Source organism: Gouania willdenowi, chromosome 5, assembly GCF_900634775.1.
Source record: "Gouania willdenowi chromosome 5, fGouWil2.1, whole genome shotgun sequence".
Classification (NCBI taxonomy): Eukaryota; Metazoa; Chordata; class Actinopteri; order Blenniiformes; family Gobiesocidae; genus Gouania; species Gouania willdenowi.
In genome coordinates, this window is record NC_041048.1 from 14898234 (window position 1) to 14919849 (window position 21616).

General features: G+C 37.2%; 1 protein-coding gene across 2 annotated transcripts in view; it reads left to right on the forward strand.

Annotated features, from left to right (window-relative positions):
* The window catches only part of kaznb (kazrin, periplakin interacting protein b), a 108160-nt gene that overhangs the window by 33718 nt on the left and 52826 nt on the right, over positions 1-21616 (forward strand). For both annotated transcript variants that reach the window (XM_028446419.1, XM_028446420.1), the window contains exon 3: positions 17749-17971. In XM_028446419.1, the coding sequence (XP_028302220.1) occupies positions 17749-17971 (223 nt within the window). The remainder of the gene's footprint in view (positions 1-17748; positions 17972-21616) is intronic.

Below are 21616 nucleotides of genomic sequence, written 5' to 3' on the forward strand. Positions count from 1 at the left end.
TTAAAATCTGTCAATTATAATTTAATTTAATGCAAAACTTGGGATGAAAAACAAATTAAATCCATCCATCCATTGTCAGACCCACTAGTTTTTTTTTTTTTTTTTTTTTTCAGGGTTGCGTTGAAACAAATTAGATGATAGGTAATATTTATTTTTGTATATTTTTTTATTTTGATTTCAGACATGGGTCAAAACCGACCCATTGTCATAATAGAAAGCGAACACAAGTTTTTTGGGGTAACTTATTTCAGACTCAGTGATTGTGATTAATTGTAATTGAACTTTAGTAATTGAGAACATAATTGTAATTGAATTTTAGGGGATTAAAAATTATTATAATTTAACTGTATTTGGAAAAAAATCTGGTCACTGTAATCATAACTGAATTGTAATTGAACATGGATAATAGAAGACGTAATTGTAACTCAAAAATGTAATTGACCCCAACACTGCTATTGGCCATCTTACTACGGATGCATGCATGCCTTAAAGCTGAACAAAGAAGACGCCTTAAAGCAGGGAAGTCTTCGCTACGATAGGAATGATCGGATGCCTTTGACCTCATAAAATTATTTTGAGTTGTCTGAATGGTGGCCTAATGCAGGATAACGACAAACAACCTTTCAGTTTGTCTAACATCTTAATCTCCAGAAAGGTGCGTTTAAAGTCCTTTTTGTTGCACATGCCACTTCTAAATCTGACTAGTAATGTTTGCACACAACAGTCTTTAAATTGAGTCATCTTTGTGACCTGGGTTGAGTATCCCTTTAAGTTAAAAGATGGTTAACAGGGTCATCTATGGGTCAGGATGTTTAAGTCGGCCATGTATTGTGGAAACATGTTTCTATGGAAACAATGGAGCACCATCACATAGCTGGATCACAGACATCTTACTGCAGATCAAAGGTGTTCACCTCAATTTCAGCAGGAGTTTCAGCAAAAAAACAGCTCTCTGTATCTGTCAATCTGATTTTGACAGACAGACAGTGTTTGCTTTCATTGCTCCCTTTTGACGGGAGGTTCTTTTTGCCCATCTAATGTGGATAACTCCAGGACTCGTACTGGGAAACTAGGGAATTTCACATCAGATTTGTGAGCTTCAGATTTAAAATGTTGAGTTTTGACTTTTTTTCACTCATGATAGAATTACACACATTGGTCCATTATTCAGGATTCACACTTCCCAGTGGTGCCCGAGTTGCAAACATGAATAATTCACAAAAAAAAGATCAGCCACTATGTGCAGAGCAGACGTGTGTTGAGATGGCAATGTGAGGTGGAGCGACACTGTTTCACCTTTTCGCTGCCTCTTCCCGACCTTTCCAACATGCTGCCCAGCTTCCTGAACACGGTTTTTCACTGTTTTTTGTCACTTTTTTTTACCTCTAACCTTTTAGCAAATGCAGAGCTTCTACACATTCTATTCAGATAATATTCATTTTTGAAGGCCTGCTGAACATAAATGAGATGGAAATCTTGAATTATTCCACATTGCACGAATTTAAATATCCATAAATTTCTATTTCTATTTTTTATTTCATTATATCAGAAACTAAACTCTGTAACAGCAGGTTTACTGTTGGGAAAAAAACAAGTAATTATTACCTATATAAAGGCAAGATGTTATTGGAGCATTGATTTTGAACACAAAGCACATAATACTCACAGCAAGGCTCGATCTAGTTATATATAAAAACATATATATATATATATATATATATATATATATTTTTTTTTTGTGGACAATAAAATTACAATAACTTATTAAACCCGTATGAAATAAAAAGAAAGCTTAATTACAATAAATACAGAAAATGGTAATTTAAACAAAGGACAACATTTAAAATATAATAAAACTTATAATTTACCTCCAAAGACCACTAGGTCATTCTTGGTTCAAACAGGAGTTGTTGAAGTTAATTTGTTTCTTAGCAGAAACAAGTTGTTGAGGTTTAGCGAAGGTCTTTACTTTCTAAATGTGGAAGATAAATCTGCTTCGCTTTACAAATTACAATAACCTAATCCTATTTCAGTGATTGTTTTTACCCAGCATCCTAAAATAAATACAATATGCACATGCAAACAGTGATAAATTTAGTACTACAACATGTAATGCCACCCATAATCCAAAAGGATTAAAGACACTGCAGCATGAAGAGATGTAAATACAAACACAATTACTCATTCTGCGTGGATCCCATTTGTGTCCCGCATCAAATATGCTTCTCTTGGCTTTTCATAGATATTATTAATGTATGTTTCACTTCACTTAGCTTTAACACACAGTTCTTACTAAACATACAAAAATGTTCATATAAATCCCTCCTCCTCTGCACGTTATCAGTACCTTGTGGAACATGAGGAAGCATTAGACTCACGAACAGGGACAACAATGTGAAAGGAAGGATTAGCTGAAAAAGCACAATAGAATATAAATACTGAAACTAGGATCAAAATCATCACACACATATACTACTAATAGAATCTCAGTTTATATATATATATATATATATATATATATATATATATATATATATATATATATATATATATATTGCATCAAGAGTAATTGTGGCACTTAGCATGTTTGTATTTTGTGAGTAATAAGCTGGGTTAACGTGCATCATTTTACCCTTCTCATTAATGTTCATGAGTGCAATATTAGATTCCTTTAATGCCTTTTTTTGGTACAGTTCTGCTGAGAACTATTCTGCTCCGTCATTAGGCGTTGTGCTCCATGGGTTGGCAGATGGTATCCTAATGAATTCCACTAAAGGTTTTCACCACACTGCTTGTCCTTCTGCAACCTTTAAATAAGGTGCCCTCAGGATCCAGAAGGCCTGGGGGACTTGAATAAATAAAGCTCTCAAGATCCAGAAGGAGGCGCAGTACGTTTGTCATTTATACAAAATATTTCAATAAAAAACGATTTGGACTGTGTTCAAAATTGCATACTAACATACTACTCTTACTAAGTCAGCCGTCAAACAGAGTATGGAGTGCGTTCATATTAGATAGTATGGAAAGATTGAGTATGCCAGAAATAGAAACTCAACCGCCCCATGATGCATTGCGAGCAGACCTTAAAATCGTCTTCGGACCAGCTTCAAGCTAAAAGTCAAACATCCCCTTTTAAAAACAAAAGTGTCTCTTCTTGCCTCCCATTAGTTTTTTAATGCCTTTGTAAATAGAGCTCTTGTTTTGAAGTTTAGTCAGTAGCACAATGGCGGGTTTCTTAAAATCTTTGAAATGTTGGCATGAATTATGTTTCCGCAAGTTTTATGGATCAAATGACCATATGTTGATATTTTACTTGGTCACTTTCTCTCTTTAAAATGTTTATAAAACTTTCAAAGGTGGCGAATCAACGGATATATTTAGTTAGTGTGCTTCAGGTTTTTGTCTTTATAGGTATGAACTGCATCTTGGGAAACTTGGAAGTATACTTCAGTGGGAACGGTTATCATCCTAATACTGAGTATATAGTAGACAGTATACTCATTGAGTTTGTAGTGCATCGTACGGAGTATGCCATTTCCAACACAGCCCTGCTCTCTCGGATAGACATTGACATTTGCATAGATTTAAAGCAGAACTAAGTAACTTGCGCTTAGCGCTCCCCTTAAAGGTCCCTTTTGGTTATGTCACTGTCGTAAACACTCACCCCCTTCCCCGCCCCACAGCTACATGCACACCTTTACTCTCCCAAGAAGGTAGAAGAAGGATAACACAAAGAGGTGGGTACTATCAAACATGATCTAACAAAATAACTAATGTAAACAAGTACCAGTTTGTCTTTCCTTCCCCAAGTGGATTCGTGTTTGAGTCCTCTGTCAATTCGATTCCCGTTTTTTTTTCCTCCCATCCTCGGACAAAGGTCTTCTCAGCCTTTTTTTTTTTGCTGGCTCCGCCATGAGGTAAGTTTGAGAAAAGTGAATTTGTAGACAACCGTAAGCAGCTACGGGGCTGGTGATAGTCTAGCATTAGTGTGTATTGGGCTGTCGTAAGGCAGTACATCTTGTCACGAGAACAGAGCTGGGAAACTGGTACCGGCTCAGAGGCAGGGAAAGTTGCAAGTGTGGTTTTCTGGCGAGAGACAGTAGGGGGAGATGAAAGACCCCCCAATCACCCAACACTTATTTTACCCTCAGAGGGACTACAAGAACGATTTATTAAGGTGAAAAAGTTGCTTAGTTCTGCTTTAAGAAATGCAGATTTATCAAAGTTTGAACAGGAGTTTGTTTGGGTTTCTTGGTTCCGTTGCTGGTTTCTGTCTACATTAGCCTGGTCCTGATCTAATCTGCATTTAGATGTCTCTGTGCTTCAACACACCTGCAGCTCCACATGTGGTGAACCAGTGTAGCATCTAAAACGTGTCGGACAGCGGCTATCCAGGGTCAGACTTGGGCACCAGGTATAAGCCATAATTTTGCCACATTGTGAAATGTATCTAGTTGTGTTCTCCTAACACAACTGTGTATTATTGTGCAATAAACAATAAAATATGAGGCGGTTGTTTGACAGATGCTCTGTTGTTAGGTTCCAGTTGCTCGGCAGATCTTGGTTGGTTTATGACCAAGTAGGCGCTCTTTTGTGTCTCTGTCTTTTCATGCAGGTAAATACAGGTTTTTGCTACTGTAACAATTTAAAAAGTGTGTGCTCAATAAGTGCTCGATAAGTGCTTGTTGGTTTATAAGTATTTCCAGTCTGTGCTTCCCTCAGTTATGTTTTTGGTCCAGTCCATCAGTTGTTTGGTACTTGGTTTGGACTTTCATTCAATTGAGCCACGTATTCTAATAGTTTGCTTCCAAGAAGAAAAAAAACACACACACACACACACGCAGAATAACAATAAACAAGCATGTTATTTGTTTAGTTTTTCTAGGCTGTTGCATTTATACAGACATGAAATGGACTGACACCAATGTGGTGCATTAAGTTTATTTTGCATTTAGAAAACATAAACAAACCATCAGTGGCATAGTTGTTTGACTCAATATAAAAGCATTATTTCTAGAGAACTATTTAAAAGAAACATGGTGACGCTTCAGATGTCTATTTTGTAAATATCTCAGAAGAAAAACATTGCAGAGTTTTAAAATTAATAATCATGTAACAGTAACTACACACTTCTATAAAGTTTGACTTTGTAGCAGTTTAACACTGCATTGGTTCAGGAAATGTTTGCTGAAATTGCAACAATAAACTTCTGCTTGTGGACTGAGCACTAAAAGCTTTATCCAACATCTTTTGGTTTTAAAGTCCTGCTGATGATTTGCAACGTGATTGCTATCCTTGATAAACAAACTCATTTTGACAGAGGCTGTACACCAGAATGATCAACAAATTACCCTTGTCCTCATCTGCTCTGCTTCCCTCTGTCTTTTCTTCATCTTGTGCTTTTTTTCCTCTGAAATGTGTGCACAAAGCAAGCAATCGAAGTCGCATTTTGAACACGAACAAATTACAAATATCTTACGCACACAGAACTGTCTGCAAGGAAACTAGTTGGAGCTTAAACTAAAGTGTAAAACATTTAACCAGCGCATAAAACGATTCTGCAGTAATTAGTTCACCCTTGTGTTAGAAGCAAAAAGAAAACGTCACATTGTTTTTCCCTCCATGGATCTTAGTGTTAATACCAGGCTCTTGTTTCTTACAAAAGCTCGACTCCCTGAGCCATACAAGTTTGGATTTACTCAAACTAATTCACTATGCAGATTAATGCAATTCCCAGCTGCTGCAGGAGCCAGCCTATTAAACACATTTAAACCACATACATTTACAATTGCAATGAGTCAGATCCATTAAATAAAAGACATCATACAAAGGTAGCGCAGTTTGTCTCTCTGAACACATTAGCAGATAAACAGTGAAGTGAACATTGTCTGCTCTTATATTCATGGTTGAGTCAACCATATACGTAGCTCCAATTAGAATAGTCAAAGTCCAGCTGTCAGCCTGTCCCTTCTTAGCTACTGTCGTTACTTCCGTGTAATTGCTTTTGCATTTTAATATTGAAAGTGTTTATTCGTATGGTTGCCATACGGACAACCCCCGGTGCTATTGGTACGTTTACCAAAGTACACGTACGTCGCGTTTTAGGGTTAGGTTTACGATTAGGTTTAGTCTTAGTCACGTGACCTAAACTGGCTAATGACTGACCTATCACGTGTCCTAAACTGGCCAATGAGGGGCACTGCCAGCGGATAGAATGTCGATATATTGATACGGGTTCCCCAGTGACCCTTTAGCCTTTTTCCTATGAGGCTGAGATCCGGTGAGCGCTGTTGAACAGACGCTCTTCCTATGTAGAGTGATACATATTTTCTCCTCCGCTTTTATGTCCAACAATTTCTTTTACATCTCAATCACAGTCTGACGCTCTGAGGCAATGCAGCGCGATCTGCCTTTCTGGCATTCGTAATGCGAACTGTCACCAAGTTACGCTGTCCTGCGTGTGTCAACCTCAACAATTAATACCTCCACCTCACCTTTATGGGCACCGTATGGGTGGAGTAAGGTGTTTCCTCACGTGTGGCAACTTTTGAGTTGATTGTGATTTAAAAACAGAAACAGGCGTGGGACGTACGTGCGCCCTCGTTTATAAGTTTTAATTTATTTATTTTTTCGTGCACCTGGTTTTTAGCGTACGTCAGCTGAAGTGTGCTTACCTCGGCCTACTTTTATAAATGACACCCCTGAGCTGTATATGCAAAGCCTGCAGTACTTGGAGTGTGTGTGCAAGGCTGGACATCAGCTTTCTTCTCTTGACTCCACTACACGCTTGAACGTCTTTCAATTTAGTCCCTCTGATAACTCGGTTCCCTCTTTCAGAGATAAATGTTAAATATAATAAATGACTTCCCCATGCTTTTTTGCCATAACCTCATCTTTTTCACGCCGTCTCTTTGGACTTTCTTTTCTCTGTCTTATTTATCTTTTCCTCTGCCTTGTTTTTCATTTTTCATCATAGTGCAACAAATGTAATTACTTGTAGAGTATGATTAATCCAAACGAAGACTGTATTACAACTTTAACAGTTTTGAATAAGTTAGCATTTCTTTCCTGAACAGAATGCACGCTTATGTCTGGTTTTTATGCAAAAATTTGGAAAATCTTGTCACGTCTACTTAGAAATGAGTGGAGTGGAAATGCAAAGCAGACATGCTGTGTAGGGACATTGATGAAGTGGTTATGAAGTGATCATTGTCTGTAGTGTTGCTATTTATTGAACATGTCCACTCGAGTTGGAACAAATGATAGTGAGATGAGTCTGTTAATCAATAAGCTGCAGTGATGTTCTTCTCCATAAACCAACAAGAAGGATAAGCTCCTTATCAATGCACTGTACTGAAGCTATTCAGAGATATGGATTAATCCGTGCTCGGCACGCCGCATTATTTTCCCCCCTTAAACCTGTCAGTCACTTATTTGCCTGCAGTGTTGCAGTGACTTTGTCTGTGTTCTTCTTTGGTGCAGAAAATTATTTTCTGCTTACAGCTAAAATGGGAATTTTACCAAAAAAGCTGCAGAGTGTTCCTGTATATGCCCGTAGGTGACTATTTGATGATTTTAGCGTGAGGAAAAGAACTCACAATTCAGCACTAACCACTCAATCCTGCAACTTCTCACAAACATTTCCACTAATATCTCAAAAATGTAAATACAATAATAATTGGCACAGTAAAAGTGTGTGTGCTTGTGTGCATGTGTGTTTAAAGCTGTTAATTTGTTCAAGATTTGTAATGTTTAGTATATGGCACAGTTGGGTTATTGGGTCTGTAATGATTGCAGATAGTTTATTTATCTTAGTTTTGTCTTTGTCGATTGGAAATATATTCCTTTGTGTGTCTTCACAGCATATTTTTTTGTCAGTATATGGTAATTTAACCAATTTAGTAGATCCTCCTGTTTGCACTCAGGTGTACCTGAGCTCCTAATTATTTTCAATGTATTTAGGGTGTTTTTGGAGCCTGAGCGAGTGCTGCTGCATTGCCTGCTGTCATTAATGCTTCTCACCTTGTGTTTCTGCCTGCAGTTTACTGTGACTCTCAGTTCTTTGAGTTCATTTGGTTGTTGTTTTTATCACCAGTGAGAAAGTACTTTCTTTCATGGTCCTTTTTTGTTTTCCTTTTTTTCATAGATTAATTGATTTATTTGCTGGATCCTAAAATGTACTTCTTTTATTTGAGTTTGGCTAAGATAGTGTCTAGTATCAGAGATATAAAGAAGAGCTTAAAATGTTTTACCCTAGTTTGTTTTGTAGTAATTTGAAGTTTCTTTTCCTGAAGTTAATTCTGCTGGTCCCTCATGCAAATGTACAATATGTATGGTATATAAATTAAAGATTCTCTTTGACTTTTGCAAGTTAATAATTTGTTAATTCCCTAATTAATTTAAGAATGTCCAAACATGGACATAAGTTACTTTCAAAACTTCAAGGTGAGTTGTACTAATAACTGATTAATAACCTAGTCCCCTTATGATAAAGCAGTGGGATATTTAGTGTTGTGGCCTCTATTTATAGAGCAGCAGCTACACTAGGGTACAATAGCACAACTCCAGTGATTCTTTCAATGTCAAAACCATTGAAAGGACACACACACAGTTACTGTCATTATTTACCTCCAAACAACCGACATCTCAGTCATGATCTTAGCATGACCTTTGTTATGAAAATGATGGATTGCTGCATAGCGTGGGCTGCTTTGTGCAAAACATGCACCTTTTTACATAAGTGCCGAGTCAGTTTCAGATCGCTCTAATATCTTAATGTCATTAGTAAATATATGAGCGGAATGTGAAAGACTAGGTAGGGTTAGAAATGTGTTGTTGGAACCACAGAAAGAGGAAGCCATGGCAGCAAACAGTCAGCAGGGAGCAGGAGTGAGTCAGGGGGAAAAAGTGAATGTAGAGTGAGAGCTCAGAATATAATTCACACTGTATATTTTTGCAGTTTATTTTACATTTGCGTGCTTTTCCTTGCTACAATAATGTATCCCAACCAAACTCCCTCATCTCACTTTGATCCTCTGGAGCAGGGGTGGGCAACTCCAGTCCTCGAGGGCCGGATTCCTGAGACTTTTAGATGTCTCCCTGCATGTAAATCATTTTTATGATTTACATGTAAGTAGCTGTGTAATTCAAATAAAAATATTTCTGTACAATTTAACGTTGTTGATGTTGTTTTTTGTTTATTTAAAAAAAAGATATTTATTGTCACGTTATATACCTGAACATAAAGGGATAATGTTCTCTCATTTACAAAATGAAAAAAGGGCGTTAAAAGAGAAAATACATTAAAAGTGAAAATTGTACATATTGCAGTCTGATTTTTATTACATAGCTCTTTTTATAAATGTTGTCCTGTATTAGTATTTCAGTATAACTCTGTTCAAACTGCTCAATCTTCACACAAGTTAATTTAAAATGTGAACATTAAACCTACACAGCACTCTTTTTCCAACAAACATCCCAAAATAAATGTTTTTGATTTGATTGTAAACCCTTGAATCTTACTCTAACTATAGTAACTATAGTAAGGCGTAAGATTTTGAGAACCACTGCTCTAGAGTCCTGAGGACTAGCATTTCCTGATACTCATCAAGGCCTCTGGCACCACATTTCATCCACATTCAATCTCACCGCTCTCATAAAGTGAAACAAAATTACTGAACATCAGTAGTGGCAAAAGGACAGGTGTTGAAATTGTACTTGAAAATGACTATGTGACAGATGGCCTGTTTATTCTGAGTTTCTGCTTTCTAAGGTCTCCTTAGCCTCAAGGATCAGTTCAGAACCTTTAAACCAATGAGTTAAGCTGCAGAAGAGAAACCTTTTGTCCTCAGTAAATAAAGAGCACAATGCAGACAACGTCACAGGTGCATTCACTAGCTTCAAGAACAGGCTTTGATTTATTTAATGGTTAATTATTTTATTAAACAGAAAATTAAATAAAAACAAGAAAAGGAATTTACAAAGAAAGGAGCAGGAAGACGTTTAAACATGTTAAGTCCCACCCCTTTCTTCCTGTGATTTATTGCAACATTATTGTTACTTTCTATACATGAATGAATTTAATATACAATTTGTATGGATATATAATAAATAAACTGAACCAATAAGCAGTATATAGTTATCCCATATCATCAACTTCATTAAATAAATATTTTTTTATAGAAATGTATATTACCTCTGATTACATTACAGCAGTTCACTACACATATGTACATATTTATAACCATTGGATTTAATAAACAATATGCAATAGTACAATATATATAGAAATAATTGTATATGAAAACTTACAACAAACTGTATGTTGAATATTGAACATATCTTACTTCTTTTACCTATTAAACATATAACATGGAATAGATTAAGTTTCTAGTTTGTAAGATATTTTATCAACCATCATTTTTCAATGATGGTGTTAGTGTTTTTGAGACATTTGTATTTGATGCATTTTCATCCTTTTTATGCCTGTGTATGAAGCTTCTCCTGTAAATATAATCTTCTAATCTCTTTTAATCAATAATCAAGTTTCTCACACTTTTTTCCTGCATCTCACAAAAAAAAACTAAATATTCACAAAAGGCTATATATATATATATATATAGTCCTGTCCGTAGTATTAGGTAAAATGAATTGCATCTTTGTTGAGCTCTGTACTGTTAGATTACCATAGAACAATATTACCAGTACTTTGGGATTAGGAAAACATTAAAGCTTTCCAGTGTGTTTGGAGGACAGGATGAAACCCAATGTTAACCATACTGACAGAAGATTAAATGTTTGTGATGCTACACGTCAATTTTTCTGGTGGTTCAGGATAGGGGGCTTTATGTAAATATCTATTAAAACAAAAAATTCAATATATGAAAACAAATTTAAAAAAAAAAACAGGAAATAACTGCAAACTTCCAATAGATGTTAAATGAACAAATTAAATGATGTAAACAATAAAAAATGTACTATTATAATGCAGCTGGTGCTGGAAATGAACTTTTGCATGTTTATTAAAGTGCAACATTAGGAAAATGTCTGCTGAGATATTTTCTTTGTGTAGGTAAATGTTCCACATTTGCTGGATTATGACATTAAGTTTTACTGTTCTGCCTTTATGAAATTAATTCAACTTTACTTTAGGTGAAAAGTCTCCTGTTGTCCTTTTTTGTCCCACTTTTTACATTTAACAAACCACAGCCGGAGCATTGCATCTGTACAGCTGCAGAATGTTAAAGGGGACATATTATACAAATTTGTCACCTTTTAAAACAGTTGTCTGTCGTCTAAATCAGCGATTCTCAACTGGTGGGTCGGGACCCAAAAGTGGGTTGTGGATCTGTACTGGGTGGGTCGCAGACAGCTGGTCAAAAATTAAATCAACACTTAATATCTCTCATATTGGACCTGTCTTTGATTTTGAAAGAAACTTTTCTTTTGACAGACATGCTGTGAAATTTATGTTGCACAGGAAAATATTTGGATTTGTGTTAAAAAAAAATGACATCCGTGTTTTCAACAGCTGTTTTTGAAAGACTGCATTTGGTTGGCTGAATTAAAAAAAATAAAAAATAATTATTTCATCACCATAACAAAATATGGGTCCCAGGGTGAGACCAGTTGAGAACCGCTGGTCTAAATGACATCTGTGCTGGTGTTTGGTCAAAACATAACATCAATTAAGCAAGAGGGGAGGTTAAAGACCCTGTATTATTGAGGTCTTTGATGGCGCTCTGTTTTTGGGGGGTGTGTCCCTGGATTTGTATAGACCTCCCCTTCCCCGCCCCTCTCTTCCATTTTAATTACATTCAAAATCAATGTAAATGATGCAAATTCAAGAGATCCTGGGCGACTTAGTTGCTCAAAGTTGAAAAATCTGAACTTTTCAAGCGACTTCAAGCGACAACTCCCCCTTCCTTCCCTGTCTGTAGAGCCGAGGCAGCAGCCCCTCTCTCTCGCTACAGTGACACGGCTGCAGCGGGAGGCTTCCTCAATTTACCGGGACAAAATTAAAGTGGTTAACTTCCTTAATAAACCTACATTCTGAGTGAAATTATCCTTTAGTAACTCCATGGTTTTATTTCACATTTTGTGTACCGGTGAACACTCAAGTTACCTCATGTGATCAAAAAAATTGCAAAAGTTAATTTTTCATAATAAGTCCCCTTTAAACATGCCCATTTAATCCTCTATGGCTTTATAAACCACTATTTTGGTCCCTTTATGTCACTAATAAATAATCTGTAAAATTTAAAAAAACACAACATGAGGATCAAGAGTGACTCTGAATAAACAATGCATTAACCCAGACACAGTCATTGTTAAAGTTCATCAATACGTCTTTCAAACCACACACTGCCTGTACACAAAGTTACACATTCCATTAGTACTATCAAATAAATCAGCAAACACAAACAAGTTTGGAAGCCATTTAACTCACAATGTCAGCTGAGCCAAAAGTTGTCATACATGATCATTTTTTTACCCTTGTTCAGGATGACTGCTTGTTATTGACGTGCAAAAATGATGTGTCCTCAAATTATTTCTGTTGTTATTGATGCACATCAAGGACAGGGGGTCAACCCCTGACCCTGAAATCTCTTATTCACCCATTGTCCTCGCATTCCAACCGTTAAAGCTTTGGTTTGGGATGTGTTGCAGCAGCTAAGCTGCTCTATTGCAAAGACTGAACTCTTCCTATTCAAAACAGACAGAGCTGATGACTTATCTGCACCATTTGTTCAGGATTGCACTTCAATTATTCTCTGCAAATTAGTGCCAGTGCAGCAATAGGGCTGTCTAGACGGTGTTAATGATTTGTTAACATGTGATCAAACATGTCGGATCTGTTCTAGATTTACTTCTGTTAAGTGCAGTAACTGCCCAGTCTGGGGAATAGTGGCTGTGATGGAGATTGGAGACATAAATTGCAATTTCCCTTAAGTATGAATGAATGAAACGATGTAAAGTGTCTGAGCTTTAAGTGCCCACTTTTTCACAAGTACCGGTAATGTTATTATACTCATAGCTGCCAAATATTAGGGGTGGGGGAAAAAATCGATTCTCATAAGAATCGCGATTCTAATCATCCACAATTCTGAATCGATTCATAAACTTCAGAAATCGATTTATTTTTTCTCGTTTATTTTTATTGCAAGTCAAACAATACAAGTAGAAACACAAAACCAAAACAACAACAACCAAAAAACAGGCAAAGTACAGGACCAAAGCAGGTATACAATTCTTGTAGTCACTGAGAGTTGAGACTTACTTTAGGCAATTTTATTTATGTAAGTTTTTTCTTGTACAGTAAGTAAGTTTTTATTTGTTTAGCTTGAATAAATGTTACCTTTTGCCTTAAGTTTGCCTTTGTGTGATTACATCACCGAATCAGTTTATTTAAAATTATCTTATACAAACTGTATTGTTTTGGTGCCATAATTTGCTTTAACACCCAATGCATTGTATCAATTTTTTCGAGGATCAGTTAAAACAAGAATCAATTTTGAATCGAATCGTGACCCTAAGAATCGAATTGTGAGACACCCAAAGAGTCACATCCCTACCAAATATACTACTTTAATTAAGAATATCACCAGTTTTCTTCTCTGATCAAAGAAATCTAGAAAAATTGTAATAAAATCTGATAGTGCCGTCACTTTCATACAATAATGATTCTCATTGTATTCCAGGAACCCTGGACTCATGAGGTGATAACAATGACCCTAGCACACTCCTCAACAAATAGAAAGTGTTTCCAGATCTGTGAACACAGCATCAGTAAACATAAAAACATGCGTTAACTATAAAGCATTTTGATCTGAGAGATCTCCTAATCTCATGAGAGTAGACATGTTTTGTTGTTGAGCAGAATAAAGTGGTCATAATACCAGATCTATTGAACATTCCCTGAACAAGTCAACAACCTGACTTAGTTAGGGATAAAAGCAACAAATATAAAACTTTCATCATCTCCTCATTATTGCATAGCAGGCGGTAAACAGCGCAACTAACATATCATGTGTCTCACGTGGGTGCTGTGCTCACATTCTGGTTGTCCTATCACTGGTTTTCTTTCTGCCGTTGAGAGAATAAAAATGAACAGCAGGATCTAAAAAGATAGTGTTTGAATGATGGATCACTCCCATTCTGTTTTCTGATCAACACAATGTTTACCTTCCTTTGGAAGTGAAGGCCGTCTTGGTCAATGAGTCCCACCCACTCCATGATGTGCTCAGGTGTATCCCATTAAGGAGGGTTAACAAACTCTGAGTCTATCCATAAACTCTGGATCAACATACCCCGCGATGGGAAACTCTGGGTATTGGATTCCATTACAGCTGGTATGAAGTGGGTCAATCAACCCTGAGTATGTAAACCTTGGGTTACTTACGTGCACGCCCGTGATAAAAAGCCATCATCAATGGATCAAAGGTTACACAAACTACCATGGCAACCACCCGGAAGACAGTGATTTATTCCCCCTGATGGGTGAAATAAGCCGGCGTTTGAGGAAAATGAGCCTGTTCTAAAGGTGACGCGAACCTGCAACTCTATGCTTCCAAGAGCAGTGTCATAGTTCACTGCGCCATCATAACATTATGATCTACAGATCAAACTGTATTACAGTATGAAACAACAATCAAGCCTCAAAAGTGGATTCATTTTAATTGTCATCTCCAGCACCCAGGGAACTTTAGTACAGACGTCAGTAGGCGTTTTAATGCAGATCAACCTCTGTGTGTTTCACTTAATGATCTGCACCCACAATGTTATAAAGAAAACTACCGTTTGCAAAAAAAAGTAAAGCAACACAACATTAGTAATGATGTGAGCACGCCTGTGGTGTGTGATGTCTCCTTTTTCGGCATGTACAAAAAAAAAAAAAAATAGAGAAAAAGAAAACTGTGAATGCAACCATGTCGGAAATAAACTGAATAAATAAATAAATAAATAAATAAATGTTACTAATGTGTTTGAGAGAAGAGTGTCAAGTTGAAAAAAAAAGTGTTTCTTGAGTAATGGTGTTCAGGTGGGCGGAGCCAGGTAGAAACCTGCCAGCGAGCAGGTTTATTTCACGGACAATGTTGCCACGGTAACATACTCAAAGAAGACCATACCTCGCGTTTAGGAATGGGATACTCAGAGTTTCCCACATTTGAGCCCGAACATACTCAGTTTGAACATAACCCTCTTTATGGAATACCCCTCAGGTCAGTAACAGGAGCACCTTCAGCACCAGGCTGATCCCACCACGGTGCTCCACAGAACGCCACAGGAAATCATTCCTGTCTGTGGCGATCAAACTCTACAATGCACCTCTGTAATCTGTAATCTAAGCTTCAATCGTTGTATTTATTTGTATTATATTTCTATATTTATTTATTTTTACTACTGTAATGTGTGCATTTGTATTTAATCCTTATTTAAAAAGTCTTTTACTTAAATATGTACGTTTTTCTTCCTTTTTCTTTCTTTCTTTAAACGTTCAGTCTGTTTAGTTGGATTGTTTAACATCTTTGGAAACACTTTATTTATGTGTAGTTAAGTCTTAATAAACTAATAAAAATTAATTAAAATAATGAAAAGTTAATAAACCTCTTTATTGGGCCTTATTAAATTCTTATTAACAATAATAAGGCTATATACGTGTTGATAAAAAAGCTTCATTAATATATTTAGTAGTGTTTATAACACACTGAAGCTGCTTTTAACAAGCAAATGTTAATCAGCCTCTTAATAAGTCCTTAAGTGCTTAATAATATTAATGAGGCTAAATAAATGTTAATAAAAAAGCCTTATAGAAATGTATTAACGCTTTTTACTAAGTAATTATATGATTATAAGCGTCTTATTAAGGACTTACTAGGTTTTCATTACTTAACAACATTCATGAGACGTTTATGGCCACTTATTAAGAGAAGGGAACGTTGCTTTATAAGGGATTATTAGTCAAAATTATGCACTTACTGTATTAACAATTAATGCTGCATTAAAGGTATCTCGTTGAGATCAGTAATAATTAATGATACATACACTTGTTTAAGCTAAAGAACACGGAGACAGCTGATTCATTTTATTACCCTTTTTTATTCATAACAGTGAATAGAAACTTGTGGTGAAAATTTAGTCCAACTTAACCATGTAAAGCCTGAACCATGAAATAATTTCTCGAAACTTTTATGTGATTTTCTGACAAATACGTTTTTTTTTTATTTTTATTTTTTTTTAATTCAAATTGCATGCATGGCTTTGAATTTGTATCACTTTTAGTTTTGATACATCAGGACATAATGTGCAGTGTATTGCTCAGTTTTTTTTCCCCTTTTTGAAAAAACTAAAACAAATGCAACCAACATTTTTTAACCCATTAAACTATTCCTATAACTATTTATTTCTATTTAAGTTTCAGTAACAAACAAAATGATCTCATGTGGGTCACTAACTGACAGTTACCATGTTGGATGTCTCAGGTGAAGACCCTCTGGTGCATGAGTTACTGAACCCTGGTGGATTATCTGTCCACTGCATGTATCTGATTGAGTACATCAGATTAAAAAAAATAAATAAAAAATTCCCCACTGAGGATGTAGAGGTCTCAAAAACTCATGTACCTGATATTATACTATTGGGAAACAGGGAAACTCTGCATGTTTCTACTTAGACTCTATTTCACATGCCACCAGTGTAAGTCTTTTCTGAAATCCTGCAACTTCAAAAATGTTTGGGATTATTGAGATGTGCATATGATGGAATGTTGCAGCTGCACAGACTATTTAGTAACAGTGATGTTTGTTTATATGTGGCCATGATGATGAGCTTCAATATTATCCCCCAGCTATTTCTGTTTAAAAGTAAAGTCCTATTATACTGCTAATTTCCCAGCCTCTTTATTTCTATGTAACCTATTAGCAAAGAGTTTAAATGGGTTTTTCCCTTTGGCGCCTTGTGTCGGTCCCTTTCCACTCTCCACAACTGTGGGGGTAAGCTTTCCCTGGACAAAGAGATGAACATATAATGGAATGAAAAAGAGGGGGTTGGAGGGACTAAAAGACAGTGGGTCAGTGGGAGGAAGGGAAAGTGGGTGCATCCAGGGCTTGACAAGTGCCTGTCAAAGGGTTCAATAGAGCTGCTGAGCTTTAAATGTGGAGCTATGCAGAGCAGGAGAAGCTGAGATAAACAATGAACACTTTTTCCTTATTACAGACTCATTACATACCCCACAGGGGGAAGGATACACACCACACTGTATAGATCGAGAGCTGAAGAGCAGATCAGTCCAACTGCCCTCTTGTAATCTACCCCTGGTCCCCCACCACATGGTACAGTCCATTTTAAAGCCTGCATGCCTTCTCAGTGTGTGCGGGTCCTCTTTGAGAGCAGCTGCTCACAGCACATTCTCCTCTGCAGGATTATCCACTTTCCCCTGCGCCTGCTGTGCTGCATCTCTGCTGCTTCTCTCCTTTGAGTCTCTGCCTCTTCTCCTCCGCCTGCATTCACTCCTGTTCCCTTTCCCGTGCACCCAACATGCACCGTGGGGTGTTTGGCCACATGGGCAGTATTCCTAATGCCATGACAGGAGTCTCTCTTGTGCAGAACTGAAGAGATTCTGGTGTCTTGTATGTGCAAACTTAACTGTAGGAGAAGAAGTAAAAGTGAAGGAGGAGGTGAGGAGGCAGTGGAGGTAGAATGTGATGCTTCTCTTCACACCATGCTGCTCTTTGTGGATTTGGTCTCTAGGGGAAAATCCTTAAAATGATGGAGGACAACAAACAGCTGGCACAGAGGATTGATGGTGCCATCCAGTCTGCTAGTCAGGAAGTGACCAACCTCCGCTCTGAGCTCTCTGCCACCAGCCGCCGACTGGCAGAGCTGGGTGCCAGCAGCCCTCCTGGCTTGGAGAACCACCTCCAACACAACCACCACCACCACCAGCACCACGATGACAGACTTCATTACAGAGGTGAGTGTCACAGCATGCACATGGGTTATTTGTGTGTGTTGACACCTTTGTGTCCTATGGGCTTGTAGTGAGAACATGAACATGTGCTGTTTTAACAACAACAGGGGGAAGTATTTGGAGAATGTGTAGCGGGAGGGGGACTATCAGTCCTTCCTTCATCCACTGACTCATTTTCCCCCTGAACTCTGCTCTAAAGTGATGGAGGAAAATGCTGTGAATTGAAAAGGAAAGAGGAGACAGATAGCTGTAAAAGGAGTTTGATGTTAGAGAGCATGAGCCAGTGTCAGCCAGGGTTTGGTTTCCCAGGCAGCTGCTGGGCTCCTCTGGGGCTGTGCTCCCCTCCAGCTTTAGCTTTTTTCCAACTCGCTCCTGGAGTTTGGCAGCTGGTATGTGAGGAAAAACTGAGCTTCAGGCCTGGTTAGTGCACGCCAGCATTTCTGACGAAGGGTGGCATGCCATCTCACTGTCACTTGGTTCAGAAAGAAATGAATGAGGAATGAGATTTAAGGGGAAAAAAAACTGAAATCTGGAGCTTTTATATGACCATATGTGGCTTTAATGGCTCTAAATAATAAAATAATGGTTGTGTTTAATTTCTTCTTCTATTAATTTTAACTAAAAACTTACCAACATTTGGAAAGTTTCAGGTTAAATTGTTGCATGACCAATGAAACTGAACTTGAAGTTGTGTCTTATACAACTGCTTTAGTTAAAAGGACCTTGTAGGCTGCTTGTATTTGACATCTTGAATTTGTTAGTTAAAGTGTTAGTTTGTTTAACAGAAACAAACTTGTAGAAGGAACTTTAGTTTTTCTGTTGGCCCCATTGAAACTTGGACAACGTGTTTCTCTGTTTGTCATTCAATATTAAGCTGAGTACCATCACTGCTTTGTTCAGTGTCTGGATGCAGGGACCATTATCCATGTTTTAATGGGAGAAAGGTCACAGGAACAAAGGCTTGTGACCTACTTGGTGTTGGCTCTGTATTGATTTGGATGCATTTACACCCATCAACAATCACATCTCCGCTTTCTACCTAATGATGATAATGTATTTTGTTTGCTGTGAATGCACTAGATCTCTGAATGCGTTGGCATAATTGATCAACCCTAATTGTTCAGTCCACAAGTCAAACCACTTCTGCTTCCATTTTATGCTGAAAGACTGGTATTAGAAACTAGCTGTTCCACGAGATGTGTGCATGATCCAAAACCAAATAATAAAATAAAGGCAAAACACAAACGATTTCCCTGCAGAACTAGAAAGTTTTGTACAGTCTTGTAAACTTTTTTCCGAATGTGCACCCTGTTACCCAGTGTCCTGCTGATAAGTGAGAACTACACATCCTGTCCTAAGCTTGACTGCAAAGGAAAATATGATCATCAAAGAGGCCACCTTCTATTTCCTTGCACTGTGAGCAATTGACTAGGGTCAGCATCAACACCTTGACTAATCAGCTCATATGCATACTTATATATCACACTTGGACAGTTCATTGTCAAAACCAGCTTCAGAAGTTTAATTGATTAAAATCTCATGACTCAGATCGGCAACATATTGGCTCTTGCTCAAGTATGTGTGCATTGTTCACTTGCCTGATATATCCTTCCAACTAATGGTATAGACTACAGAAAAACAAGTTTTATTATTACTGATCACTGTTTGCAATTTATTAATGGGTGTGTTTGCCAGTGTACGATTCAAAGTCTGGTAAATTAGGGGAAGCTTTGATATTAAGACTAAGTATTAGTACAGAGATTAGCATGACGAGGGTTTAAAGGCTATTTGACACTTTTTTCTTTGCCTAACTGAGGCAAACAGAAGAAGCACTGCTGCAGAAACTTTGTAGAAACACAATGTGCTTTTAATGTAATGAAATCTGCTCATTTTGAACAAATGACAGCCATGGCTGGAAGTTATTACAAAGGCGGAGATGATTTCTTCCCACCATCTGCTTTTTTCCCCCAAGTGTTATCACATTAGAAAATAAATGTTTATCTATTGGACTCAGGGGAAGTTTTGAAGTCCCTGAGCTCATGGTTTGGTCTTCACCTGATGCCTGTGACTGCTCACTTTGGGAGAAAAAGCAGAGTACAACTAACATAAGACTTTAGCTCTTTTGTTACCAATGCATAAAAATGTCATATTCTTTTTTCCTTCAAATCATAGTAATGGTTTCATTCACAAAGGTTTTCCTGCATCTGGTTATGTTTTTGGTGCTAACTCAGTTGTACTGTCAGGAAATACTACACCTCTCTGAATAGGCTGTAGTAATTGTAATTTCACTGTTTTGCTGTTTCTGTCTTGTTGAAGCTGAATTAACAGGCAGCATGACATTCCCACATTCCTGCATGTCAGTGTTGTGATGTCATATTTCCTGTTCCCAGGGCGGCACTCAGCAGTCAGATCACTGGTTAACTTCAACAGCCACACAAATGTGGACCTCACTTTCCTCTTTGAGGCTGAGAAAAGATTTAAAAAAAAAAAAAAAAAAACACTTGATTTTACATGAAAGCAGACTTTGATAGAAGTTCAACTTTAAGCTTTAAAATGCTTCAAGTATGAGGGGTTGGACTGAGATTTCTCAGTGTCAGCCAGAGGCAGCATTTAGTGGTGAAGGGAAGATTAAATGTTTTATAGATGTGTATCCCTCTCCAGACCAGGCTGTTTGTTGGTTCATTAGCAGCCTTGTGCAGAATCAAAGAAGAGGATGTTATTATGCGTGAGATGACTTCCTGTAAACACACGACTCTTTGCCAGAATGTCAGTGTCGCTCATATGTTTCACCTCCCTGTGGAACAGCAATGATAGACATCCAATGAGGCCAATAACACTGTGCCTAAGCTCCAAACTTCCTGGTGGTGTTGGCCTTAAAGTTTTTTGAGCAGTACAAAATGAATTGCTATTAAGAGACATTAAATCATTAATTTACCTCAGAATGTCCATCTTGACACACAAGCCAGAAATATTGATAATGAATATTTAATGCATCTTATTTGTGATTTATCAATGCTTATCTAAGTCTTTAAAGTAGTTCATTGTAAAGTCAGTGGAGGAATCCTTGTCTGACTAAAAATGGCCTGTCATCCTTTATTTGAGCTATTAACACTAATGTATTCATTGCTATTGTGATATGGGCTCCATTCTATCATTGACATCACGATGATGTCAAAACATTGTTTACCTCTTTTACAACGTGGATGATTTTGCTTTAATCGATTACACTGCTGCATTTTCTAATGTCAGACTGACTCGCTATACATCTTATTGTTTGTATTTTATTGTGTTCACTGTAAAGCACTTTATTTCCTCTGTCTGCGAAAAGCGCTATATAAATAAAGTTTACTTACTTAATAAATACTGATACACAGCCAGCTTGTGCTTGTTTCAGGAAATAAAAGCTTTTAGAAGTATTTTGTCTTTAAGTGCAATGTGGTTTGACCTTATTGGAGTTTTGCATTATTCATACTTGGTATCAATTTTTTGCAGTCAGATAATGAGAAAGTGGTCATCATGGACTCATGGGAATCTTTCCACTAGTATTCCAAAAGTCTAAAAGTCTAATTCATATGCACACAGCAGGCATTAGTGAGGCTTATCGATGACCTTTGGCTCTTTAAAAATAGAGGACATTGTGTTGAAATC